This window comes from Telopea speciosissima, chromosome 1 (assembly GCF_018873765.1).
Source record: "Telopea speciosissima isolate NSW1024214 ecotype Mountain lineage chromosome 1, Tspe_v1, whole genome shotgun sequence".
NCBI lineage: Eukaryota > Viridiplantae > Streptophyta > Magnoliopsida > Proteales > Proteaceae > Telopea > Telopea speciosissima.
Window position 1 is genome coordinate 5872252 of NC_057916.1, and position 22164 is coordinate 5894415.

General features: G+C 40.1%; 1 protein-coding gene across 2 annotated transcripts in view; it reads left to right on the plus strand.

Moving 5' to 3' along the window:
• Positions 1–22164, plus strand: part of LOC122639195 (asparagine synthetase [glutamine-hydrolyzing] 2-like) — a 35803-nt gene that overhangs the window by 5496 nt on the left and 8143 nt on the right. For both annotated transcript variants that reach the window (XR_006329487.1, XM_043832023.1), the window contains exons 6-7: positions 6945–7039; positions 8846–9007. Coding sequence is in view for 1 of the 2 variants with exons in the window: in XM_043832023.1 (XP_043687958.1) it covers positions 6945–7039; positions 8846–9007 (257 nt within the window). In the remaining variant the exon portion in view is untranslated. The remainder of the gene's footprint in view (positions 1–6944; positions 7040–8845; positions 9008–22164) is intronic.

The following is a 22164-nucleotide window of genomic DNA, read 5'->3' on the forward strand; positions in this document are numbered from 1 at the left end:
TTCTGGAAGTAAGAGTTGGCTGATCTAAAGTTGAAAAGCTTGTGTCTGTCTGAACTGCTAACAATTGTACAAGCCCCACCCTCTCATTTTTGCAAGGAAAGTCTTGTGTAATATAATCCATGGTTACATATCTGACTACACTTCCCTTAAATTGAAAACAACTGGATTCATAGGGTGGCCACGAAGCTGATCGCGGGACTGTTTCTTGCCATGAAAAATCTGGGGATGTTTGATGTGCTATCGAAGAACATTCCTATAAGTGGTCAAATCATCTCCCCATCTCAAGAAATTCATTACAAATTTTTTCCCTTAAAAATAATTACTCCCTCTGTGCTGCAAAGACAGTTCTCCTTCCAATTTTTGTCTGTTCCCACTCACAAACTAAGTAAGGAGCTATATTAAATATACTATTATGCCCTCCTGCATTGATTAGCACATTCACTAATTATCCAACTTGAAGAGAATTTAAATAGTGAGTGATAGGGCAATATTAAAAATGAGTGTTTTTAAAAAAATGCTTCAACTGGTCCTCCTTAAAATCTAGGCTTTCCCAACAGGGATAAGCCTTCAAAATCTCAAAATTATTTGATGAGTTACATTTATTGTTTTAATGAAAAGAATTACAAAGCCCCCATAGGTTACACCCTTCCACTTTAGGATCAACTCAAAGAGCAAATCCAAAACAAGTACAACATCGGAATAAGAGTACGTATTATTACATAATGCCACATAATGTGCTACAACCATTAGCACGCTCACTGTCTCACAAAGAAAAATCATAGTTCGAGAACTCGTTTCGTTTTGGTATTTCGAGCTGACCGAAATATCCGAAATATTCGAAATTTCGGATATTTCGGTCGAAATTTTGTATTTTTTCTGGTATGTTTCGATAGGTCATTTCGGTGGGTTTTAGGCCAAGTTAAGGCCTGAAACTTCATGGAAACCCTATTTTAGGCTATATAAACACATTTAAATGTTCAAATTGCAAAAATAGTCACCCAAAATGGTGTTTTGGATGTGCACCATTGATTGGCAACGTACGGTCGAACCCTAATGTATAACTTAGTTAATTACACATTTACACATATACATTGTACATTAAACAAGTAAATTGACTTGGAACTAAGTTGGAAACATAATGACTCATAAGTTAAGTTATAAATCATAATATTAAGTACATAAGACATCAAGTCAATAACAAGTTAACAAATAACAACTTAAGAGTTAAGATTTAAGAAGATGATATCAAACATTCCAAATCACAATATGTCAATTTCCCCAATTGTCCCCTACAAGGCTACAAGTCAAGTAGTCATCATTCATCTCAAATGTTTACAAATTTGCTAATAATAACTACTCCGCCGTCCAGGATCAACTCCACTCATGGTCCGCTGGAGCCGACGTGTATTGCTCTCCGACTGTAGGACAAATGCATGCCACGTCATAGTTTGGGAGAAGAAGCGAGTGTAGTCATATACAGTGGCCATGTAAACTGCATCATCAACATGCTGAAGGTAACCTATCCTAGGATATAGGTCACCAAATTGTGAAGAAGTGCTACCCACTGATCCACTATGATATGAGTCATATGACTGCTCTGGGAGCATGTATGGGTTGTACGGCTGCGGCTGGTGGGTTGGGTAGCCAGTGTAGGAAAAGAAGTCATCCACAAAAGACGATCCACTATATCCCTGTGAGTGGGAGTCATACTCAAAACTGGGAATGGATGGAGAAGATATAGGCTGCTGCCCCCAAGGGTACTGCCCAAATGCCCTTCGTCATATGGATGTGAATGAGATGAACCATGCTCGATTCAGCTTGGAGATGGATCTTGTCTACATGAAAAGATGGGGCACGAAAATGCCCACTCGATCCATTGTCTCTCTCACCAATACTCACCCACCAACAGAGCCGGATAGGGCATCAATGTCCATAAGCTCACCGCCTACTAGTACCACTACCACGACCACCGGACGGATCGCACACGCTTTCTCGAGTAGGTCGAGGTGGACGATGTGGGCCGTGTGGGGTGTGGGGCGGTGGGGGCACGGATTGCCTCGCTCGCTCTTGTACCACAAACGGGACTCGAGTTCCCTCATATGCTTGACCACCATCACCATCATCATCACGCCCATCATTACCTTCATCATCACCTCCAAAATCACCATCTCCACCAGGACCACCATCACCATCTCCACCACCACCATCTCCACCAGATGACATAGACCAATCTTCATCCTCCTCATCAACACCACCAGTAGGCTGGAACGGCATGGGTGACGCATCCCGTGCGTGTACCTCACCCTCTGCGACCATGAAGTCATCCACATTAGCTTCATGTGTTACTATCATGGTCAGTCTACCTCGATCTAACACTGCTCACCTCTATCCTACCCAATCACAATAAGATCTTCATCATCGACTCCACGAAAACGAGATCGATATTTTCCCGATACCCGCCCATGCGTATGTGAGATCTTAACCTCAAATTATAATGCACATACACTAAGTCGAGAGATGTTTAGAACCCAATCTATTTCTCCTCTTGGAGTGGATGAGAGAAAATGTACTCCAATTCCGTTCACATCCAGATGCTGAACATGTCTGGGAGAGAACCTTGATTGCTATTTTTCTTAAATTGTTTGCCGAACCCCCATACAACACCCACCATTCAGCTGCATTACAACAAAAGAAACATGTCATCTTCATTTCAAAAGAATAAGATATTGAATTGAGTAATGACTAATGAAGTAATGACTAATGAGTACGGCATCACCGCTGTGTCTGGCCTTGCTCTTGACATCGGTTCCAAAACTTCCCAATGCATCCCTAAAAGTCTTCAACTATAATTATTTGGAAAATATTTAAAATTAGTAATGACTCATTACTATTTAGTATTGAATTGAGTAATTCCAAATGAATTATAACTTATAAGACTCACTTCATTGTTGCATATCGCCTGTAATTTACTATTTGGCTCCAACTTGGCAACTACTTCTTTGACTGCGTCAATAAGACTATTATTCAACCCAAGCCTATGACTATATTGGTATTTGGGGTTCAAATAATATGATGAAATTGACATTACATATTGACTAGTTAGTAATATATCCTTCAAATTAACTTTAAAAGATGTAATTGCATAAAAAACAAAGAGTGTACACTCACCAGCCTTATACAGTGGATGCATAAGTTGATTTTCCCAGCGCTCCTTGATAATTTTGAGAAAGTGTTTGCTACCTCGTGGATTTGCATTGTAAACACCTTCATTCATCAAGTCTATGGCAGCATATAGATGTGGCATGGTTGGTCCCTTGAGAGTAGAATCAACTATATGCAAAACCTTGACCACTGGGTCCAGAAGTTGTACCACTTTATGCAACTTAGACCAAAAGTCATCTGATGAAATTGTAGCTTGTGCTTCCCTACCACCATGGGTATTGGACCCATTCCAGTTGAACCAGTCTTCAGAAGCAAACATTGATCTCAGTCCAGACTTCTTGGTCTCTATACTCTTGAGTGCAATGTAGTTGGTGGTGAATCTAGTTATGCCTGGCCTCACTAAGTCACCCCCACACTTCTCCCTCAAGAGGTTTAGTGCAAGCCCATGGTTGTAGACAAAGTGGGTCATTTGCCTTGCCTTTTCCACAACATGTTGTACCAATTTTATCTTTCCCCTTTCCTTCAACATGAGGTCTATATAATGGGCAGCACATGGAGTCCAAAACAACCGGTACTTATTGTTTTGCATCAACCTCTCACCGGCACTGTTGTAGTTGCTTCCGTTGTTCGTTATAATTTGGACAACGTTCCCCACTCCTACATCTTCTACCACTTCCTTCAGCAATTTGTAGATATACTTTGCATCCTTTTTCTCCTTGGATACATCAACAGACTTCAGAAAGACTGTCCTCCCATCACAATTCACCATAAAGTTGATGATGGACTTTCTTGTAGGACCAGTCCAACCATCACACATTATGGTCACCCCATAGTTCTCCCACAACCCCCTCATTTCATTGATGTAGTCTTCAAGCTCTCTCTTCTGTTGGGGCAAATACACATTCATAATCTCATATGGGGTGGGCCCCTTATACCCTGGGCCAGCCTCAGCAATGGAATCTATCATAGTCTGATAAAAGGGGCCTTGTGCTGTGTTTGCTAGGATGATATGATATAACATCCACTTAGCTATAGATTCCTTCACCATCCCCTTCAGATTTTTCCATGCTCCCTTGATTTTTGGTTGTTTGTTGCCTTTCTTTCTATAAATACCAGGTGCTTGGTGAAGTGCTGGGTCATCTTGTGGTGGCGGAGGCGGAGGCGGAGGGGGAGCTGCCCTCGTACTCTGTGATCTCCTAAAGGGATTAGGCAACCCACCTCCTCCACTTGTACCTGCTCCTCCACTACCACTAGCACCAGCTCTAGAGGTACCACCTACTCTCTGTCTCTCGACTCTCTCCTGATCCTCATGATAACTGGCTCTGCTCATCATCTATGCTCGTCTCCAATCCCTAGCCTCTCGCTCAGTCTCTATATCATCAGGAACATAGACATCATTACTGTCATCATCATCATCATCACGATGGCTTGATTGGCCTCCCGCTGTACACCTCACTGCTTCCTCAAGATCTACTTTTGCCTTCTCCCTCTGAGCCTTCCTCTTACTCCCTCTCTTCATGTAATCAATGACAGCCCTAGATACCTTCAGAGGGACCATATGACATGCAACCACTTCAGGAGAATTCCCAGCTAGATGTTGTTTGAGTCTAGTGGCACCACCTCCCAAAAACTGCATGTGACAATAGTTGCATTGGGATTTTCTTTTATCCCCATCAATTGGAGTGCCATGCAACCATGCAATGTCACCCCTAGTGCGCTGGGTGTGCTCCCCTCCCCACAGTGCGGGCCATTGCCTCTGCCCCTCTTGCCTCTAGCTCGTCGTTTACCACGGTTCGCCATAATCGGACTAGTTTACTGTTGCATGAATAAAAGACAATTCATTAATCGCTGAAGCACATCAATTCTTTTAGTTTAAATGTTTAAGAATTAAGATTTAAGAGCACTAATACAAGTATATAAGTATATAATTATTTAGTATTTTTCCCCTAACCCTCATATTTAAAAACAATTTTTAAAAATATTTTTCAAATAAATATTGGCCTAGCACAACAAAATCGAAAAGATATGTAAATGGGCAGCAAATAAGAAGTATGTACAATTTACTTTTATATTTTTCAGTAATTTTAAAACAAAAACCTCATATTTTTTCTTATTTTTTGCTATTTTTTTGAAATTTTTAAATAATTTTTATAATTTTTGAAAATTAAAATAATTAATTATTGGCAGAAAAATAATTTTGACACCATGAGGCCATAGATTGGCCAATGGTGTCTAACATATATTTTATTCATCACCATACAATATACATAACCCCTATTATTTTTTGATTTTTATTGTAAATAAATCCAATTTTTGAAGTAGAAAAATAAATAAATAATTGTTATGTATGTCTTGAATTCTTGGACCCGTTTCGAAGAATGACCCGCTCCGACATTTTTGGTGGCGACCCGAATGGAACTTTTTCTGAGATCTGTGATGGTAGCAGAGGGTTTGGGCCTATCCATCATTGATCTCATTGGGGGTGCGGGGGCAAAGCCCCAGCGGTACGGTTCGACCCGACCCGATGGATCGACCCGACCCGATGGATCGACCCGACCCGATGGATCGACCCGGATCCGATGGAGGAGTATTTATGTTCCTTACCCGCTTTATTGTAAAGAGAGAGGCAGATTTTGGGGTTTTCGTTCTAGGGTTTCTGAGAGAGAGCAGCAGCAGTGATTTGGGTGTTCTTGAGAGTTTCCATTGTAATTTTTTCTCCGATTTGCATAGTGAATCATCTTCGTCTTCGCCCGTGGATGTAGCACACCATACTGGTGTGTGAACCACGTTATATCTCTGTGTTCTTTTGCTTGGTTCTTGTTTCTTTTCGTGATTTTGTTGGTGTTTGCTATAACAATAATATATATACCAAAAAAAAAATTCGACACCGTGAAGTCGTAGATCGGCTTCCGGTGTCTAACATATATTTATTTCATCACAAACAAACATGTTGATCATGCATTTCTCCAAGTGATTCCGGCGTAGATGCGGCAAGGATTCAAGTGGGAAGTGGAAGATTGAAGAAGAAATGAGCAAAAACCTTCAAAAACCAAGCAAAAGTGCCAAAGGAGGAAAAATGTTCTCTGTTTCTCAGTCTCGGTCGAAATTTCGACCGAGACTATCGAAACATGGTATTTTATATAAAACAATTTCTTGAGATTTTCGAAATCTCGCGAGATTTTGAAAAAATCTCGAAATATCTCGAGAATTTCGATCGAAATTTTGTATTTTTTTTATTCGAGGGGCCATTTCGTTTCGAGGGGGTCAAAATTCTCGAAATTCTCGAAATCTTTGAAATCTCGATCGAGATTTCGCGAGATTTTGAACTATGAGGAAAATTATCCCCAAAACAGATCCTAGAACGAACAACCCCTTCTTTTCTCAGTCTACCATTAATATTATTCGAACATCTTGGAGTCCATTGGAATATGAGTTGCATTTGTGACACAAGGACCCAATAGGATGAAAGAGCTGTGTATATTGCCTTGGTCCCTCTTCTAGATTCCTCATCCAACCGTCTACATTTGCTGAACCACCCATTTTTCTTACGAAGTCTCTTCCCATATTAATAGCCATCAAGATTTGGAAAATGTAAGTTATGTTTTTGAACATCTATTTCCTTGTTACTAGTTATAACATTTTGAAAAAAAGATAAGTTAAAAATTTGTTGTATTTTTAATATACTACTGTCATCATGATTTCCCAAGGGGTTGATGTTTCAACTGTTGGCTTTAGTTCCATCTGCTATTCATTTTGATCTGATAATGTCCAGCTATCTGCAGGTGAACTCAGGCGATGGTATAATCCACCATGGTATTCAGAAGGCTTACCGTCAACTCCTTACAATCCTTTAGTTTTACGTCAGGCCTTTGAGAAGGCAAGCACTGAAATTTATTTGCATCTTGTATTTTTTTTTTGGCGATTAGGAGCTAAAATTTTGTGTGTTTCTTTCATTTAATTTTTCATCCAACAGTTTGCTTTTTATGTTTTCATCATCGTGTGAGCAAAGAATAGTTACTATAAAGTAATCCTGTAATATGTGCATGCGTACAATAGATGGTTCCTCGAGGAAAACTTTGATTGGTTATATACATATTCAAATTCTTGGACTTTCATCCAGTAGTTTCTTTGCTGTAGCTTCTTAGTGGCAAATGAAAGACATGAGTATTTGCTTTTGGTGATCATTGAGGTTGAACCTTCATATATTCATTTGGAAAAATCTCTGGTAACTAGGCAAAACTGGAGATAATTGCTTACTCATAAAATGGGTTGTAAAATTTTTTGGGTTCGTATTAGCGTCAAAGATGTTCCAGATGCCACAAATGAATCTGGATCGTCCATTTCCATGGCTCCTTCTATGTGAACTGTAAACTTTGCAAAGTAGTTTTTTCTGGCCAGCTACAATTTGCAAAGTTTCAAAAACATCACCTTTTCAGCTCTTCCTTCTCAGTGAGTCACCGGAAAGCCATCATAAACACCATGCAAACTTAAAATAGTAATTAGTAAACCATGAGACTTTCAACCATAAAATCCTAGACCATAAACTGTGAAATCATTAGCCTTAGACCTTAAACAATAAAACATTTGACTTAAAAAATTGAAACCGAAACCTGAAATGCGGAACCATTGAATTCTCCAATATGAAAATCCACTGTGAAAAATCTCCGGAGTTGCAAGAGGTCACTGAAGACAATAAAGTGAAATGTATTGCCAGAGATGGGAGAGAGAAATCAGGAAAGACAGGGACTGAGAAACACTGTTGGAGAGGGGATTGCAGCTGTTGAAAAGGAAGATCACCAGAGCAGGATTTGTAGATGGTCCCTGTCTGCTGCAACTGCAATGATCGCTCTGACGTCCAATGTGGCCTACCATCAGTGTCAAACTTGCAGAGAAAAGGGGAAATAATCGAAGGAGATGGAGAAGGAAGATCAAGGGAGTAGAATGATGATGGTCTGAAATTGCTAAACCACCCTCGTTTTACCATCATCTTTTTCATATGCTTGAGGGTTAAATTAACCTGGTGCTATTAAGAAATATCACAGATGTTTGTGACATTAGTATATAGCCAATATTTAATAGAAAATTCATTTCTCATTGATATTTGTGTGGATTGAAAAATATATTTACGAATGGTGTATAAATGTATATGTTGTCTAGTTTTTCTGGGAACCATTGCACATAGTAGCTTATATAATCAATGCTGGATTTCTTAGAGGAGCTGATATAATCAACAATAATTTATTCTTCAATTTTTTATTTTTTTTTGGGTGGGAGGGGGGAGGTTTCTCTATTCTTGCAGTGAACTACATAATGTTGGTAGATCTTGCTCAAACATGATAACAGCCATCAAGAAAATTCCTGGTTAAAAAAAAAAATTCAGATTCTTTTGTTTTTATTTGTTCTAGCACTAATCAAAAGAACTTCTTTTGGGATTGCTTAACTCTCTCTGATGATTTTCTCAACATGAACTTTCAGTTGAGTGGGTGATGTTTTACCTTATCTAAGATGAAAAAGTGGTAATAATTTTCTCGACATGAACTTTCAGTTGAGTGGTTATGTTTTACCTTATCTTGGTTACATTAATATGACAAAGTAGTAGTAGTTCATTTTTAAAAGTAAAGATTATTCCTTTGCATTTTCCACTATTTCTTTATCTCTTACCCCTTGTACTATTTTCATGCAGGCAGTAGTTAAGAGACTAATGACGGATGTGCCATTTGGTGTACTTCTATCTGGAGGACTTGACTCGTCGCTTGTTGCTGCTGTGGCTTCCCGCTACTTGGAAGAATCAAAAGTTGCTAGACAATGGGGATCAAAGCTACATACCTTTTGCGTTGGTCTGAAGGTGATTTTACTTTCTGAATTTGACCTATTTATCTCCAGGTCATCTATTATATCTTCATTTTGTTCTGAGGTATTTTACACGGTTTATGATGTGTATTGATGACACTTGGGAAGTCCAAATAATTCAACCTCACTTGTTGTATTGGTCTCTTTTTTTGTCATCTTCTCTTCTTGGCAATCTGTAAATTGTAAAGCGTATGACCATATTTGTAGGAATAATTAGAGCTTTTGCTCCCATGCCCCACTTCACTAGAAGCTGATATTGGTAAAAATGTCTTTGGGGTCTTCTATTATAAATTATATTGGTAAATGAAGTTTTTTCCTATTTCTTTTTTTAGGGGGAGGGAACAAGGTTTTAAAACATGAAATTGGTCAGTGGTGATTCCTATCCAGATCAGATCGGAATTGGTGCTCAAGAACCCTAGAATCGGTTCTAAGATACAAAAAAAGGGAATTTCTAGGGTTTTTGGGTGTGAATCGGCCATGTCAGATCGGTAGAAATTGGGATCGGTCACGGCCGATTCTGTTTCCCAATTCTTAAAACCCTGGTAAGGAGAGTTACCCAGTATGGACTGTCCTGATAAGCTTCTCATGACCACTCAAATATCTGCCTCGCGGCAAATCGGATAGCGCTCATATTTTTGTGGATGGGAGACCCCAAGGTCCCTTGTCTACTGTTCCAGACTAAACAGAGTTCAGCAAGTGGCAAAATAAGCTTTGAAAATCTAGGAACTACGAGAGAGGGTGTATGGACATACACAGACAGCTGAAAAATCCAAGGATGCATGGACATACATGCATGGCTATTTGATTGAATTTGTCTGAAATTTGGCACGTGGGTAGTCCATAAGTTGTACAACAAATCCAATTGTCAGTTGGCGAAAACCAACTGTCCATGTGGCTCGATATGGTGATCCATCCTGAGATTGTCATGATGAACTGTGTAAATGAACTTGTGTCCCCCCCCCCCCCCCCTTTTTTTTTCTTCTTCCATTGTAGGATCATATCAACTCATTGTGTTAATCATTGACATCATAATTGAAACCTTTTCCTAACCATCTGAGGTTGCTATTGAGTTTATTCAATGGTTCTGAACCATTTTGGGCTATTTTTTTTTGTAAAGTTTTGGTCTTCAAAACTTTTCGAGCTACCTCAATCCACATCTTTGGGGCCTTCCACTTAGTTTCTATGACTTCAAAGTGTCACCAAGTAACTCCTTAGTAATGCTGTCGCTGTTTTTTTTTAAAATACATGACCTACTATCTCAGTCAAATGTCATTTTGTTGTCTATTATGCTATCACTTACTTTCTTTTCGTGCATTAGTGTGTAAAAGAGAGAAATCCTATGTGTTGGATTCTATTCATGATGGGGATAATTGAAGAGTGTAAAGCATAACACTAAAATGCTTATAAGAGGATCATTTGACTAGAGAACAGAGGCTTGAGTAATACAGAGATTTAAACCAGAATTCAGTGAAAAGAGCATAAGTGGCAGTAGACTAGCACTTAAAGGGAAAAGAAATAGATAATTTTACTATCAAATACTGTTTAAGTACAGCGACTAGAAGCAACATAGAAGCCAGAATTTTGGCAAATTGGGCACAAAGGACAAATAGAAGAGTTGCAACTCTCTTCCTGACCTAGGGCATTAAAGCCTGATAGGTTAACTGGAAGACTTTTACCTAATATACCCCTTCTATGAACTTTGAAGGGACTGGATGACCTGGCTTTTTTTGTTCTTTATTTTTATGTTCGACTTTACTTCGACCTAAAGACTTTCATATATGCAAGAGTGTGTCAAAAAATCTGATCCTTTGATTTAGCAAAATGCTTTATCATATTAAATGATACAGGGTTTATTTGTAATTTTCTTTTAAGTAGAGATGTTTAATCATATATAATAGTTATGTAATCAGTTTGACTATGTATTGGATAAGTTATATGGGTCTTAGCAAAGCTGCCTATCTTCCATACAAATATAATATAGTTGTTTATGTCGGGTACATTTGTACTAGGATAAGGTGAGGTGTCTTTTATTGTTAAGTTGAAGTTAAGTAGATGTCTAAAAGAGGGTTCAGCTGTAGAGTATATATATATATATATATAGGGTCCAGAGTGGGTTTGGATCGGGTGAGCCGGTGAGCTAGGGGGATTAAGCCTAATGCATATATATATATATGGTAACAAGGTGGGTTTGGGTGTGTTGGGCTTCAGGGATAAGAAGACTTAGGCCTGGGTTGAACTTGCCTGATTAGTATCCAACTAATTTATTATCAAGCGAATTCGGGCTGGCCTAACTAGAATATATAAATATTAAGGACAAAAAAAGAGGAGGGGGAAAAAAATAGGAAAACGGTGGAGCAGGAGAGGAGAAAGGTAAAATAAGAAAAAAAAAAAAAAAAAAAGAAGAAGAAGAAGAAGAAAATTGTGTAGGAGTAGGAGAAGGAAAAAGAAGAAGAAAAAGGAGTAGGAGGCAAGGGGGAAGACTCGTGAGGCACGGAGATCTGTTGATGATAAGTTTTCCTCCTAAGGTCTTTGGAATTATTAATTGATTGGACTGACAGAAACTATCACCTTAGAAGCCCCTCTTTCTGAAAATCTTCACAAACCCCAGCCTGAATCCAATAGACTTGTTGATGCAGCTCCAAGAAGGAAGAAGAAGAAGAAGAAGCCCTGAACTTAGGGTTTGAATAGGGAGCCATAGATTAGGATTATTATTTTCCATACTTAGTTTATTTTCCTGTTTTTAAATTGAACCGGTTTAGAACTGGTTGCATCCAATTGGTTCAATTGGTCTAATTTAAGTGAAGTGTTCCTATTTGTTAATAGGTCCTTATATCCTATTGGCTAATATGGAATCTTCCTTTAAATTAGTTGTTTTAAGTTAGATTCTTTTATTTTAAGTTAGTAGGGGTAGTTGTGTCTTTTTCTTTTAAAAGATTTAAGTTGTTTTTATTTTGTCCCACCCTTCCACGATTTTGTGAGGGAAAGGACTTTATTTTGTAGTAGGACTTGGCTTCAAGCCATATTATAAATAATAAAATCGTGGAGGGCTCCCCCACATTGAAATTTTAATTAAAAAGACTGTTTTCTACTGCTGGCCGACTGCTGCTGCTATTCTGCTCCTTTGAGTGTGCATCCTTGTGGATTTCAAGGTGGAAAGGGTGGGTGGATTCCTGCGACTCCTTACGCCGTGACGGCTGGGAGGATCTCTCTCTGAAGGTGGTTTCATCCTTCATCATTCAAGCTGCTGCCGGGAGATTCCAGTGGTGAGTTTGAGTTTAATTTCTGTTTTTTTATCATTCCTTCTCCTTCCCCATTCGATCCCTTTATTTTCTGTTTTAATTTCATAAACCCTAGTGTTCTAAATTCAGTCCAGCCATATCCTATCAGCCAAATCCCTTCAAACTTCAGACACAGCATCACTACATCAACCCCTCCATTCGACCTAGCCTGCTGCCTCATCTTCCATAGCTAAACCCTAATTCCCCTTCATCTCCACTAAACCCTAAATAGTCAAAAACCTGTTCTGACCTAATTAGCCATTCAATTCAGCCCATATTACAGTCGAACCTTCCCCCCAAGGATTTAAGTCTCGGTATCGGGTATCGTATTGGTCAGGCGATTTTAAGAGACGTATCGTATCGTATCGTATCGGAGATACGTATCGATCGGTGCAGAAACGCATGAAAATGATCAAAATACACATGAAAATACACTTTTGGACACAAAAAACAATATAAACAAGCAATTTGTGTCATATATCATGCATATATACTAAGAATTGTTAATAATCAATAACCAGACAAGTGTAGCACTTTGAAATTGTTATAAAAGATTAAAAGATGAAATTCCTTACATGTAGAGTCACTCTATTGCCATGAAGAATGTTGGGGTGGATCAAAGTCATGTCTGTAAGGGTCTTTAACAATAGGAGCGACTAGGATGATGTTGTGTACTGTCCGAACATAAGCACAATACTGAGCCCAGTCAAAATACTGATGGTAGTGACTCTCCCACTCATAGTAGAATCGTGTGTACTGCTCTGGAGTGGCTAATGTCACGACAGCACTAGGTTGTGCTTGTACTTGATTTTCTCCGTATCCATAACTTCCATACCCTACAGAAGCCCCATGTCCATAGCCTGAAGAAGAACCTGATGCATAATGCCCATGGCCTGATGAAGCACCAGCATAATCAGAACTAATGCTAAGTGACTCCATGCCACTCATAAGCACATCACTATCATATGGATTGTGGGAGCGCTTGGCAGACTTGCCCTTATGCGGCTTCCGCGAGTAAGTCTTATGGCCAGCAGGCTCAGCACCATGATCCATATCTTGGGTAGTATGTGTGTATCCTGCCTCACATGTGAACTGAACCCCAGCACGATGTTGTGAAGCCTCATGGCCACCACCACTACCTCCAGCACCATGGCCACCACCACCACCACCACCACCACTACCATCATCATCATCATCATCATCATCAGCAGCAGCAGCAGCAGCAGCACCATCACCATCACCATCACCATCGTCGTCTTCATCCTCATCATCAACATGTTGTTGAGTTCCTCCATACGGATGACCTGACCTCGTCCTCCTGACTAAACCTTCTTCAGAGCTACTTTCATTTTCTTCAACATTAGGACAAGGATCTTGTGATGGTGGCTGTGTTGCATCCTCATCCATCTGTTGGCGATGTTGGCTAGCATCCCTTGCTCTATAGACATTAGGATCCATGCCTCTGATATCTGGGCTCTTCTTTCTCTTACCCTTACCACTCTTTGTAAACCGGTCAAACATCCCCTTCACACTGGTTGCTCTACTAAGGCCAACAGGTTGCTTACCCTTACTTAGAGATGGACGACAAGAGGAGCCAACACCAATATCTACAAGGCCCTGGCTGGGTCGAGCTGATTGACTTCTAATCAATTGCTCAGCTCTCCATTGTTGCTCTTTTGCTTCATGTCTTGATTGTTTCATCGCCAATGCCAACTCTGGGTCCTCCTCTGCTTCCATATCCGATCCTTCATAATCTTCAAAATCTTCCATCAAATTTTTCACCAATGCATCAACATCATCATGTGCTTGCTTGGATTTTTTTTTGGAATCTCTAAGGTGTTTTTGCATTGCCCCGCTTAACTCTACAGGCATTGTGTACACTTGGAAACATTTCCATATCCTCTGCCATGTGCTCTTTTTGCCGAGTTACCCCACCTCCAAGATGTTGAGTGTCACAGAAGTTGCACTGTGTATGCAATCTATTATTGTTTATTTTGGTACAATAAGACCACCCAATGTCTTGTTGTCGCGGCATCGTCCTAAATACCAAACAAAAGTAGATAACTATATAAGATATATATTAAACAATATTCAAATCCACACATCAATAATTTATTACTTATACAAGTATAGACACACATTATGATGCATGTCATGCATTGCATCATCTTCTTTTATTTACTACCTAGCAAAGTTGCCCTAAACAATATTTAAACATTTTTATATTTTCTACAACTAGTTACACATTATTTAATTTTTTAAATAATTAAAAAAAATGACATAATGTACTACATATATGAATCTAAGTCTTTGATTCTATTTCAGCCAATTATACATTTTATCAAACTATAATGAAAGAGTATAGATGGAAAAATCAGATTTTTTACATTTTTTTAAGTATTTTATAAATTCAAAAAATACCCAAAAAAAAAAAAAAAAAACAGATTTTAGGGTAAATGTATAATCTTCTTGGGATGTCATACATCTATACATAATGTACTCCATATCTTATAAACATTACCATTTGTTTTAAAGTTAAGAAGAAAAAAAAAAAAAATTCATTTTAAAGAAGGAATTTTCGGTTTTGGGTAAAAATGGTCAAAGAAACATGGATTTGAAACCAAATCTTTGTAAATGCATACAAAGAATGCAATATCTATGTTTGTTTAACATATTCTCTTTGATTCCTACCAAAAAACATACCAATAATTAAAGATTCAAGCAAAAGATTCAAGTTTTTTTCAAAAAACTTACCTAACCCTTCAAGAACAGCTTTTGAATTCGAATGTAGGCTGTTAGATCCACCAAATGATGTGATTTCAGCTCCTCTAAGTTCGTTTTTGGCAAAGAATTGAAAGCCCTCAAGAAATCTTACCCAAAAAGCAAGTTTAAATGTGTTTTTGGAAGGGTTTCTCAAAGCTGGGAAGACCTTTTTTCTGCCAGGACTGCTAGAAATCGAGTTTTAGGTGAAAACAATGAAATGGCCATGTGTTTTTTAAGTTAACGATACGTATCGAGTCGTCTCGATATGTATCGGTATGTATCGGTCGATACATATCGATACATATCGAGACGACTCGATACGTCTCGATACATATCGTTTTTTAAATATAATAAAATAATCTTTTTTAAAAACTCTCGACTGTATCGATACGTATCGATCGTATCGTATCGTATCAGTACGTCTCGGTCAATACGTCTCGATACAGTCGAGACATTTACATTTTTTTAAAAAAAGATACGTCTCGGCCTGTATCGTATCGACCACGACCGATACCGAGACGATACGATACGGACCGAGACTTAAATCCTTGCCTTCCCCTTACTGTTTAGAAAACTCGACCTCAGTCCCAGCCCTTAGATCCCACTCAAAACCCTAGTTTTGGTAATTTTTCTTAATTTCTAAAACCCGAAACCCTAACCCTAATTCTGCAGGAAGTTTAAACTGATCCAAATCCCCGATATTTTGATATCAAAATAACCCCCTAGACCTGCTGATCATTACCATATATTACTTTCATCCATAACCCTAGCCTAAACCCTAGATCTGCCCTAAACAACCCCAAACTGCCTAGCCAAACCAACAGCTGTACTTAGATCTTGTTGCTTGGCCTCTAATAGGATCCTTATCCTATTGTGAGCTACATTACTTGTACTGACAGTGCTGCACGCAAGGGAAAAAACTCCTGGTTATGCCAGACTTCTTAGATTCATCAAACCACCCATATCATTCAAGGTTATAGGTATTGGTATCAGTGTCCATATCAGATTGGGCCGATACCAATACCGCTACCAATACGACACTGATATAGATCGGCTGGAATCAGGCCGGTATCAGGCATAATTTCAATATTATCCACTTTTTGGCTGGTACACTCAATCCGTATTGGTATCGGGCTTTGGCATTACCGATATGTATTGACCGATGTGCTGATACGATACCAATACTTAGAACCATGATATCATCAGGCCCTTGCATGGGGCTGGACATTTTAGATTTGCTCATGTGGCACATATGCTTTGTCTTTTGGTGCCCATGTGGCACATATTTAACTGGAATAGGTTATAATTCTTCATAGGTGAATTTAAGTTTCATATACGCGTGAAGATTTTTTTTAAACCAAAACTTAGATTTTGTTTGTAAAGACTTTGCAGTGTTGGTACCTCTATTATGGCTTTTATGGTAGCTGGGTTGATGTAAACTGGCTGTTTAAAACCAGCCGCAGGTGTAGGGATTCTTCCCTACACCAGCATAATTAGCCATCGGGTAGGTGTAGGGATTCTTCCCTACACCAACAACAGTCGTGGGGATTTAGATTAGTATTTGTTTTATTTGTTCTTATTATGTTTTATTCTTTATTGAGTTGTAATTCTAATTAGGATTCCTAGATCAAATCTGAATCCTAATTAGAAGTCCTAGTTTTGAGTCCTAGTCCTAGTTGGCATTCCTATTCCTATTTTGAGTCCTAGTCCTAGTTAGGATTTATATTTCATGTCCAGCCTTGAAGGCTATATAATGTAAGAGCTCCATTGAGCCCCCCACGATTTAATGAATAAGAAATTTGCTTTGTTGCATTCCACTGTCCTGAGATAGGCTGTGAAGGTGAGGCTGAGATAGCCTTCACGAGTTCACTGTCTCTCTCATTCGTGTGCATTCAGATTTGTTCAAGTTTGCTACTGCTGATTGTTTGAAGGTTCATGGCTCAGTTATCCAGATCTGCTACCAGTTCAAGAATCCATCCAATAACCAGTAAGTAAATCTCCATCCCCAAACCCTTCTGTTCCTAACCCTCTGAAGCCAAACCCTAATATCCCTCCATCTCCAAACATCACTTCCATAACCTAAAACCTGCCCAGCCTGATTCCACCATTAGAAGCAGCCCAAACTTGGACCGAATCTCCCCCTCACTATTTGGGAAACTTGATCCAAGCCCCTAGCCATAATACTCATTATAAACCCTAGATCCCTACATTGATCTCCTTCTCAAACCCTAACCCTAACTTCACTATTTATCTAATTCCACCCTAGCCAATCCATTAAACCCTAGTAAATCCTGGTTCTGGTTCTAGTTGGCTTTATCCCCATCTAGGATTACATTATTTGGTATCAAAGCCTAGCTATGGGTTCTCCAAAATCAAGTGATCCAACCACTCTACAAAGAATCGGCTGAGATAGTCAAGGTTTAATCTGAAGATGTGAAGACCATCAAGCAACAGGTTGATGTACTGTCACAACAAGGTCCTACTGCACCTCCACAGCAAATATCACAAACTGAAGCTGCTGCTTCATACACTAACAACCGACATCCACGTAGGTTACCACAGAGGGTTCCCACACTACAGACACACAGGATCAACAACAATTCTGCCTATGAAGAAGATGAAGATCACGATGGAAATCAGTATTACCGTGATGATAAGCATAAGGTAAAACTGGATCTGAAGGAATATACACTGATGGATAGCGGGACAGCAACAACACAAGTGATCGTGGACAGCGGTAGTTGTGTCAACGTGGTTTCTAAAGCTTTTGTCATTGAAGAGAAGCTTAAAGCTGAACCTCACCCACAACCATACAAGGTATCCTTACTTAATAATGATACTTTAGAGGTTAATCAGCGATGCTCAGTGCCACTCAAGATTTCTGGTTACGAGGAGGATGTCTGGTGTGATATAATTCCTATGATTCTGACTGATGTTTTACTTGGGAGACCATGGATGTATGATAACAATGTATTGACGGGAGGTACAAAAAATCAGTGTTTCTTTGACTTCAAAGGGAAACCATTGGTTCTCAACCCCCTCAATGTACCATTGATGAAGCCAAGGCTTAGAGCTGCCTAGCTGAAGCGGCAACAGGTCTTGAAAACTATTGACAATAGACAGCCAATGAAAGGAGGGTCAAGCAGCAAGGCACCACATGCTAGTACTAGTACTACTAAAGCACAACCCATGGAGCAACGAATTGTCCCTGCCTCACCGAGAATTCCTTACTACAAGTGAAGAGACAGGGTTGATACTAGCCCTGGTCACGAGAGCAATGTCACCAACCCCTACCACTATTCATCCCAAGTCCATAAAAGATCTGCTTGATGATTTCTCAGATCTAGTACCAGACGATCTTCCAGATGAGCTACCTCCTATGAGGGATATTCAGCATGCCATTGATCTAGTACCAGGTTCGGTGTTACTAAATCTGCCCACTTATCGTCTCAGCCCTACTGAGCATGCCGAGCTCAAGAGACAAGTGGATGACCTGATTCGCAAGGGGTTTATTGTTGAGAGCATGAGCCCATGTGCTGTTCTAGCATTACTTACTCCAAAGAAAGATGGTACATGGAGGACGTGTATTGATAGCAGGGCAATAAACAAGATCACCGTCAAATATAGGTTTCCTATTCCAAGACTTGACAACATGTTAGACATGCTCACAGGTGCTTCCATCTTTTCGAAGATTGACTTAAAGAGCGGATATCATAGACTCGGGTAATGTAATCCTACATGGGGATAAAGCCAACTAGAACCAGAACCAGAATTTACTAGGGTTTAATGGATTGACTAGGGTGGAATTAGATAAATAGTGAAGTTAGGGTTAGGGTTTGAGAAGGAGATCAATGTAGGGATCTAGGGTTTATAATGAGTATTATGGCTAGGGGCTTGGATCAAGTTTCCCAAATAGTGAGGGGGAGATTCGGTCCAAGTTTGGGCTGCTTCTAATGGTGGAATCAGGCTGGGCAGGTTTTAGGTTATGGACATGATGTTTGGAGATGGAGGGATATTAGGGTTTGGCTTAGAGGGTTAGGAACAGAAGGGTTTGGGGATGGAGATTTACTACTATGGATATTGGATGGATTCTTGAATTGGTAGAGATCTCGGATAATCGAGCCATGAACCTTCAAACAATCGATAGCAAACTTGAACAAATCGAATGCACACGAATGAGAGAGATAGTGAACTCGTGAAGGCTATCTCCCTCACCTTCTGACCTATCTCGGGACAGTGGAATGCAACAAAGCAAATTTCTTATTCATTAAATCGTGGGGGCTCAATGGAGCTCTTACATTATATAGCCTTCAAGGCTGGACATGAAATATAAATCCTAACTAGGACTAGGACTCAAAATAGGAATAGGAATGCCAACTAGGACTAGGACTCAAAACTAGGACTTCTAATTAGGATTCAGATTTGAACTAGGATTCCTAATTAGAATTACAACTCAATATAGAATAAAACATAATAAAAACAAATAAAACAAATACTAATGTAAATCCCCACGACTGCTGTTGGTGTAGGGAAGAATCCCTACACCTACCCGATGGCTAATTATGCTAGTATAGGGAAGAATCCCTACACCTGCGGCTGGTTTTACACAGCCAGTTTTCATCAGATTCGGGTCCGCCCAGGAGATGAGTGGAAGACTGCTTTCAAGGCAAAGGATGGTCTATATGAATGGAAGGTGATGCCTTTCGGTCTCACAAATGCTCCAAGCACCTTCATGCGTGTAATGACACAGGTACTTCATCCATTCATCGGTAAGTTTCTTGTGGTTTACTTTGATGACATTCTTATCTACAGCCACACCACCAAGGAGCATCTCGATCATCTAAAGCAAGTGATGAGAGTGTTACGTATAGAGAAACTCTTCATCAACCTCAAAAAGTGTTCTTTTATGTTACCTAAGGTTATCTTCCTTGGGTTTATTATATCTTCAGCCGGGGTTGAAGCTGATCCGGAGAAAGTGCAAAGCATAGTCGATTGGCCAGTGCCACACACCTTGACAGAGGTTAGGAGTTTCCACGGCCTAGCATCTTTTTATCGGCATTTTTATTCGGAACTTCAGCGGCATCATGGCACCCATTACTGAGTGCATGAGAGAAAGTAAGGGCAAATTCCAGTGGACACCGGCTGCTACCAAAGCATTTTCCTTGATCAAGCAAAAGTTGACCGAGGCACCTGTTCTACGGCTCCCAAACTTTGATGTCATATTTGAGGTGGCTACAGATGCATCCCATGTTGGGATTGGAGGAGTTCTCTTGCAATCAAATCATCCCATTGCCTTCTATAGTGAGAAACTCAACGATGCTAAGCGGCTTTATTTTACCTATGATTTGGAGCTTTATGCAGTGATCCAGATTATAAAGCATTGGAGACACTACATTGTGGGCAAAGAATTTATTCTATACTCTGACCATGAGGCCCTTAAGTATCTCCATTCTCAGCGATCCATAAGCAACCGCCATGCTAAATGGATCGCCTATCTCCAAGAGTTTCATTTCGTTCTGAAGTACAAGGCAGGTAAAGAGAACCAGGTCGCTGATGCGCTAAGTCGGAAAGTTCTCTCCCTATCCACCTCTTTTACTCACAGCACAGGCATCGAACATATCAGAGATGAGTACACGGCTGATGTTGATTTTTCCCCCATTCATACTACATTACAGCAAGGCGGAACTGATGCCAAATACTCCCTAAGTGATGGATATCTCTTCTTCGGGACACGCCTATGTATCCCTAACACATCCCTTCGGCAACACCTCATTAGGGAACTACATGGCGGTGGCATGGGAGGGCATTTTGGCATTAGCAAGACATATGCTGCAGTTGCTGATTTGTATTATTGGCCACATCTTCAGCGTGACGTCCAACAGGTGATTCAGCGTTGTCGAGATTGTCAGCTTGCCAAGGGTGATAAGCAAAACACGGGCCTCTACACACCTCTTCCAGTGCCTCATGCACCCTGGTTACATATCAGCATGGATTTCGTTCTCGGTCTCCCATCTACACGGGAGCGTTATGACTCTATATTTGTGGTGGTGGACAGGTTTTCGAAAATGGCTCATTTCATTCCCTGTCGAAAGACATTTGATGCTAGTCACATCGCCAAGCTCTTCTTCAAAGAGGTAGTACGTAGTCATGGGCTACCCGAGTCTATTGTTTTTTATCGTGATGTCAAATTCACTAGCTATTTTTGGAAGACCTTGTGGATGAAGACCAATACCAAGCTGAAGTTCTCCACCACCTTTCATCCTCAGACAGATGGGCAGACTGAAGTGGTTAATCGCAGTTTAGGCAATCTCCTCCGATGTCTTATTCGTGATCATGCGAAAGATTGGCCTTCTGTCCTTGATATTGCCGAGTTCGCGTACAATAGTTCTGTCAATCGGACCACTGGCCGTACTCCATTTGAGATTATTTTGGGTCTCCAACCCAAGTGCCCCGTGGACTTGCTTCCTCTTCCTCCTCATGTTCGTGTTAGTGTGGACACTGATGAGTTCCTCCGCCACATCACCAAGGTCCATACCGACGTTTGCCGACGCATTGCTATTAACAATGAAGGTTACAAGGCAGCAACGGATCATCATCGCCGATACGTGGAATTCCAACCTGGTGATTTGGTAATGGTCCGTCTTTCTCCTGAGCGACTTCCTCCTGGAGCCAATCATAAGCTCCACCCTCGCAAAATGGGTCTTTTCAAGGTGCAACAACGCATTGGGACCAATGCCTATATGCTCGAGCTTCCTCCGTCTATGAATATTAACAATGTTTTCAATGTGGCCGATCTCACTCTTTATGTCGGCTACCATTCGGACGACGGTGATACTGCACATGCTCTCCGCCTCCCACAGTTTACCACTCCTATTGCTGATGTCATTGAGAATGTGCATGATAACAAGTTTACTACTATGCGGGGTGGTCGCGGCTATTACTCTTTCCTTGTTAAATGGAAGGATCGCCCTAATAGTGACAGTACCTGGATTCACGCCGACGACTTCAGGCGCCTTGATCCTGATCTCTACGTGCGCTACATGTCTTTCATCCGACAAATGTTTTTGAGAAGGGGGGAGTTGATGTAAACTGGTTGTGTAAAACCAGCCGC